This window comes from Otolemur garnettii, unplaced genomic scaffold (genome assembly GCF_000181295.1).
Source record: "Otolemur garnettii isolate 467f Iridium unplaced genomic scaffold, OtoGar3 scaffold00018, whole genome shotgun sequence".
NCBI lineage: Eukaryota > Metazoa > Chordata > Mammalia > Primates > Galagidae > Otolemur > Otolemur garnettii.
Window position 1 is genome coordinate 25,357,538 of NW_003852413.1, and position 6,951 is coordinate 25,364,488.

A 6,951-nucleotide genomic window follows, 5' to 3' on the forward strand; every position below is an offset into this window, starting at 1 on the left:
CCCAAGTGCTAGGATTACAGGTGTGAACCATTGTGCCCAGCCTGAGGTTTTCTTTCTGACCCTTATTATAAAGGTATAACTATTAAAATATAAGACAATGTTCCACCTGAGGTCATATCCTCATGTGCAGTGTATCTGGACTTCATTTTGGGAAGCACAACAGAGGATGGTCACTGTGGTGAAAGGGAGGACCCCAGAGATGAGGAGGAAGTCCACATGGTGTGTTATGGTGCTGTCAGCACTCACTAATAACAACTGTCATCTGCTGAGGAAAGCGGTGGCCAAACCTAATAGATATCAGGATAAACTCAAGCTCTACCACTCACGGTGGCTTTGGGCTTGCCACTGGACTTAGACTTCTCTGAGTCCTGGTAACTACCTCTGAAATGGGGACTATAATAACACCTGCCTAGCAGGTGCTGAGAGTGCATTAGGTCATGATGATGGCAGTCAGATTTTTGTAAGCTGTGGATTTCTGTGCCCATGGGAGCCCTTTTTCCCTTGGTTTGGGTAGAAGGTGCTGGGTCCTCTCTGGCTCTCTGGTCCCATGTATATGCCTTAACTATAGCCCAGGGAGGAGTATGTGTGCATGTGTATGTGTGAGTGTGCTGGGGCAGGTGGTTTTTCCTGAATTGTGGCTGAATCTCCTTTTCCCTCCTGTGCTTGGGTAGAGGTGACTGAGGCTTGGTAGTGGGCCTCCTGAGCAATGGATATGTGGAGGGAGGAGGGGTAGACAAACCCGGCTTAGTCCTAGCATTCCCAGGCCTGTCCCCTAGGATGCCCCAGTCCTCAGTGATGTTGGGGGTGTGTCACTTTGGAGCTCATGGATCATGGGCAAGGGGGTGTGCAGGGGAAATGGTGCTTGTCTCCCAAAGGGGGTGCTGGGGGAAGGGGGACAAAATCTGTTTTATGGCCAGAAATATGGCTGAGGTAGGCCCCCAGCAACTCCTCCCACTCTCAAGAGGCAAGGGTGACTTCTGGAACTCCTGGCCACTGGTCATTGAGTCTGGAGGGTGGGAAGCAGCAGGGTCTAGGGAGGCGGGGAACTCAGGGCTGGTGGGCATTTGGGAAAGGGATTCAGAGTTCTGAATGGGGCCTCAACCCCCGGCCTTCTCTTTTTTTCTGCTTCTGTACTGTCCTTTGTCCCTGTGCATTTTTTATGGGCTTGTGTGTATTTGGGGAGGAGAGATGGCAGAAGGGGAGGGGAGAGGTAAAGCAGGGTTCCCAGGTGAGGGGCTTGAGCTGTATTGTCTGCTTTATTTCTCCTTTAAGTTTGTCCCAAATCCATCTCTCACTGTCCTCTCTGTGCCCAGCCTCTCCTGTTTGTTCATGTGTCTGTCTCTGGGGAGGGAGGGGAAAAGGGGTCCCATTGCCCCACACTCTGGGCCACCATCTCCTTAGGAAACTCCATTTGCCTTCATTACCCAGTGTATCCTAGCCCTGGCCCCTCTTCCAGCCATCCCACAGCCTTGAGGATAAATGTGTCCTGGACATGCTAGTCAGAGGGAGGAGGTAGAGCATGCCTCCATGCCTTTGGGAGGAAGACAATGCACGCTCCTTTTCACATTTTTCGGGAAACATCTAAAAGCAACCCCCCCCATTCTTCCCTCACCAGTTTGCACCAGCTTTAGGAAGGAGAAGAGCTGTGTAGCTAGAGAGGTGTCCAGCACATCTTCTACCCTCTTCTTCCAACCCCACCTTGTCCTCAAAGCCCCGCATCTCCCTCTGTCATTATCACCCCAAACCCATGGAGAGGAGCAAGAAATCTTACCTTGCCCTATTCCCCCACCCGCACCTGGGGCTGAAGGCACACTTTGCACCCCACGTACCCTTCTGCCACCTTCCCCTCCCTAGTGGGAGCTGGGTAACCCTTGCCTCGCTCCAGTTGCCTCTCGGCACCCTTAGGCCCGGCCCCTACCCCATCGCAGGGAACGCCCCCAGCGGGGATGGGCAGTCCCGAGCAGGGCGCACCATGACCGCGCGTGCCCCTCTCTGCCTCTCCCAGATCCTGAGCGGAGCAGCCCCCCCATGCTGTCTGCGGACGATGCTGAATACCCGCGAGAGTACCGGACCCTGGGGGGTGGGGGCGGCGGGGGCAGTGGGGGCCGGCGCTTCTCCAACGTGGGGCTGGTGCACACATCGGAGCGGCGGCACACGGTGATCGCTGCCCAGAGCCTGGAGGCGCTCAGCGGGCTCCAGAAGGCGGATGCCGACCGCAAGCGAGATGCCTTTATGGACCACCTGAAGAGCAAGTACCCGCAACACGCCCTGGCCCTGCGAGGCCAGCAAGACAGGATGCGAGAGCAGGTGAGTGCACCCAGCTGCGGACGAGTTGGGGCTAGGGGCTGCGGCCAGCGGGCGGGGGAGGGGTCCTGCCTGGTGATAACTCTGTGCCCCCAGGCTCTTTCCAACTCTGGGAGCCTTCTGGGCAGAGGGGGCTGTCTCTCCACGGCAGTGGCCCTGGTTGGCTTTTCCTGCAGCCGGGGGAGGAAAGGGCTGGAGATGCGCCCTCTAGACCTCTGCTTGCAGTCCTGGGAATTGGGAGCATGTGATTGGACAGAAAGAACTCAGCCTCTTTAACTGAGGTAGTTTGGGCAGAAGGGCGGGAAGAAGGTGCCCTGGAGGCCAAGGACATGGTAGGGAGGAAGAGAGGGGGGCAGCTCTGGGGATTGATGTTATGCGCCTGAGGGTCCATCCAGCGTGCAACTGAGTTGTCCAGTGTCTGCGATTTGGGCTTAAGGGAAGGTTAGGCTCTGCGAGCCTCAGAAGCCTGGGTCTCATATGTCCCAGGAGGGGAGCCTAGGACTGGGCCAGGGCCTTTTACTTCCTTCCTCCCTGGTCCGCTTTCCACCCAACCCCCCAAGACAAGATTTGTGACTTTGAGCTGGAGGCCTCCTCTCTCTGTGCCTCAGTTTCTCTCCTGTCATCAGTAAGGCTTAGAGAGGAGTCTTGGCCTCTGCCTCTGGAACAGGTCCTGTCTCCTATATAGGGTGAGATGCTTTCCTTTTAAATCTTCCCCTGAGTCCAGAGCAGTGGCACACACCTGTGGTACTAGCTGCTCAGGAGGATCGCTTGAGCACAGGAGTTCAAGGCCACAGTGAGCTCTGAGCTTTAAGCCACTGCACTCTGACTTAGGTGACAGAGACACACTGTCTCTTTAAAAAAGAAAAAAAAAGGGAGGGGGAATCCCACCCCTCAAATCCTTGCATTCCTGGATGTATCTCTGTACCCAAGTATAAGTCCAGTCTGTAAGACAGCCCTTTCTGGGACTAGTCTTCCACTTATAGCCCTGCATTGGTGAGGTGCCCTGTTGATTGTTGCATATTGGCTGCTGAGACTCAGGTATTGTACCCTCTGGAAGGAGAGACTGAGGGGAGGGAGGTCTATCTTATCAGGATCCTTCAGTCAAGTCGTGGGGTATCAGTCCCTGCTTCCCACACCTGTCTTGCTCTGTCTCCCTTTTCCAGGTATTACAGGGTATGGCTGGGGATGGGGGGAGTGTCCTCACCTTTACCTTCACTGCATGGAACAAGGACACACAGGCACATTTCTGGTATCTTCTGTCCTTTGATGGCACCTCCAGTTCTGCCTGGCTTTTGCCTTTTTCCAGCTTCAGAGTCCTCCTGAAAGCAGGGTCCAGATGGGGATAGGGAGAGCTGCAGGTGAAGACATGGCCCTCACCTTCAGGGAGCCTCTCTCAGTGGTTCACTTTGTGTATTCTGGCTTGGAGGGAAGGGGCAGAGGCATTTATTGTCTTGCTTGGGAGGGGCTATACAAGAGGGGAGATCAGGTGGGCAGGCCTGATCAAGGAAGGCTTCCTGGAGGAGGAGGTACCTAAACTAGGCTTAGAAGGATGAAAAGGGTTTGTGTAGGCATAGAGGAAAAGAATGTTGTTTTGGGAGGTGCTGAGAATGGAGTGAACATAGTTCTGAGTTGGTCCACCTGGCTGGTACAGAAGGCTCATGGTGTAAGGCAGTGGGCAGACTCTGAAAAAGTGGGGCCAGGTGATGGTGGTGGTACCAAGGGCTGTGGTTGCTTTGGGATGGTAAATAGGAAGGGACAAAAAGCAGGCTGGGAAGGCAAGGGAAAGAGATGAGAAAAAGTGTATCTGGAATGACAAAGAAGAAGGGATGGATGGATGAGGCTTGGAAAGGAGACTAAGCAAGTGTTGTTGGCTGCCTGGGTCTAGGAGGCAATGCCAGAAAGACCTGGGATACTGGGAGATACTGGTGCCTTGGAGAGAAGCAAGAGAGTTCTGGAAAATGTTTGAGGGGTCGGGGAAGGGAATATGAGGAGATGAGTTTGGGGTATAGGTTAGGTATTAATGGGGGTGCAGGCACCATGTGCGGCTCAGGACTCCAAAGGGACCACAGCTTTGAGGAGAATTGAGCATGGTCATGGGAGATACAAAGTAGGACCTGGGACATTAGGGTATGGGAGCGGCTATCAAGGCAGAATGGAGGCTTGGTGCCCACAGCTCAGTGGTTAGGGAGTTAGGGCAATGGCCACATGCACTGGGGCTGGAGGCCCAGGGCCTGCTAAACAACAATGATGACAACAACAACAACAAAAAATAGGTGGGCATCGTGGCTGGCGCCTATAGTCCCAGCTACTTGGGGGGCTGAGGCAAGAGAATCACTTACGCCCAAGAGTTTGAGGTTGCTGTGAGCTGTGATGTGACGGCACTCTACCAATGGTGACAAAGTGAGACTCTGTCTCAAAAAACAAACAAACAAAAAAACAAAAAAACCTGGCAGAATGGAATCTGAGAAGGGAGACCATCCATGATGGTTGGGGGTGTGTGGATATTCTTCATCCAGGAGAAAATGGAGAAAGACCCCTGAAGGAGGGTCCAGCAGCAGGGTGACATGTACATCAGAAGTCCAAAGAGAAACAGCCATTGGATCTGTGGCTCCAGAGAGCAAAGGTCTCATGGTATGGTGAAGTAATAGCTAATTTCAGGGGTCTGGGAGATTGGGGGTGGCAAGGGACGAGGAGGTTTGACCACACCCCTGTCTGAGAAGGTTTGGCCAGAAAAAGATAAAAAAAACTGCTGAAGTGGCAGCTTCAAGGGGCAGCAGGCCTGGGAGAGAAGATGTGGGTGTGTCTGCAGGCCTCTTACGCATCTGGCATGCTCATAGCTACAGCGCAGGCACTCAGTAAATACTTAGGAAGTGAATCAAACTGCAGCCACTTACAAATTCACTCCTTTTTTCTGTCACTCACCTGTTCCCCCTCTTAGAGTGTGAAGTAGGCAGGGTCCCTGGCCCTTTCACTTGCCATCAAGTACTGGCTGCCCAAGCCCAGTGCTGGCTCAAGTGCATGTCTGTGGAATGAAGGACTGAATGAAGGAGGGATGAATTGGAGGATGCGGAAAGGGGAGAGGGCCAAGGAAATACCAAGTCCTGGGGGAACCTGGAAGAATGGGCTTCAAGCCTTAGGTGTGGGGTGGCCCTGGGGTAGTAGAAGAAAGTTGCTCCCACTGAGATGCAGAAAGGAAAGATGTGCTGTTGAGACAGAGATAACTGGGGTGAGACCACTCCTGCCCAGTGGCTACCATCTCTGTGAGGTAGGTAGTGAGATCCTCAGGGGCTGAGAGCTGGAGAAGGGAAAGGCTAGGAGCAGCTGGGTACAGGGAGGCTGGAGGCAGTCAAGGATTGAGATAGGCTTTCAGTACTATCTGACAGGGAAGGCTCTGGGCTGGGCTCAGGGAAGCCCTGGTCCAGTAGGAAAGAGAAACATCCAGAAACAGACCCAGTGCTCTAGTTAGATATAAGGGACTTGCCAGCATTGCTAGGTCCCTCTGCAGTGGGAGCCCTGTGCCCTATTCCAAGGCTGGCCCCAGAATGTCCCTCCCTGTCCCATCACAGTCCTCCTAGCGGCTCCTGCCCGCTCCCCCTAATGGGGTGTCCCCCGCTTCACACACACAGGTTGGCAGCTGGACGGTGGACCCGGTGTGCCTCCTCAGCTCCCTCTGCTCCCACCTTCATGGCGACTCCGCCCCCTCCGGGGCTGGCCAGCCGGCCCAGGTGAGTCACCCACCTCCACCCCAGCCCCCAAACCCATGGCAGAGTTTGGCTTTGGGGAGGATTAACTTTTGGAGGGGGGAAATTCAGGATTTTTATTTTGTATCCCTTTCATTTTTAGGTAGGAGCCCCCATTTTCAGGAGAATTCTATCCTCATCTCTTCTGATTGTCTAATTTTCTGCCCCTACCTCCCCAAACCTGGTTGGCTTTGGGGAAGGAATTTTTTGAGGAAGGATACTCAGGATTGAAAAAAAAATTTTTTTTGATCCCTTGCTCTTTTAAACAAGAGTACCCTCACCTTGCTCCATGGGTTTCTAGAATCTCTTAAGCCCCACCCCTACTGAAGATCATCTTATTCCCCCATCCATGCCCTACTTTTCCATTTTCAAGCAGACCTAAATGTCCCGTGATGTCTTACCATTGGGAAGTTCTGCATGATGTCTCTCTCCAACCCCTCTTGCCATGATCAAGGCTTAGTCTCAAATTTTTAAGAGGACTTGGGCATCTAGCCATTTGTTTTGAACATGGGCCCCTCTTTCTCATCAATCAAGTCTCAGTGTCCCTGATGGGAAGATAGCTCTCAGCTTAGACAGGGCACACTTAGACAGGCTCTCAGAAGCCTGGGATCCCAGCTAGGCCTTGACATTGCCCTGGGAGAAAAATAGGCTCCTGAGGCTCAAACAGGAAGGAAAGTCAGAGTTGCAATGGGGAGAGGCCTGGACTTGAGGTTGTTCCCTGGAGGAGAAGGAAGAGGGCAGTGGCAGGGAATCTGGTGGGTAGCACATGTATATACCCTGCTCCCCCTAGAGAAAGACAAGGATTGACTTTTTCAAGGGGAATTAAGAGGCAAAGAAATTGTGACTGCTCAGGAAATGACAAGCCTTTAGAGCATAGATGTTTTAGTGGAGTGTAACTCAAGTCTAG

The 6,951-nt window shown here is 53.2% G+C and overlaps 1 protein-coding gene across 1 annotated transcript in view; it reads left to right on the plus strand.

Moving 5' to 3' along the window:
* Positions 1-2,010: 2,010 nt before the first annotated feature.
* The window catches only part of SRCIN1 (SRC kinase signaling inhibitor 1), a 41,728-nt gene continuing 36,787 nt past the window's right edge, over positions 2,011-6,951 (plus strand). The window contains exon 1 of the mRNA XM_023511184.1: positions 2,011-2,307. Within this exon, the coding sequence (XP_023366952.1) occupies positions 2,029-2,307 (279 nt within the window). The 5' untranslated portion in view covers positions 2,011-2,028. The remainder of the gene's footprint in view (positions 2,308-6,951) is intronic.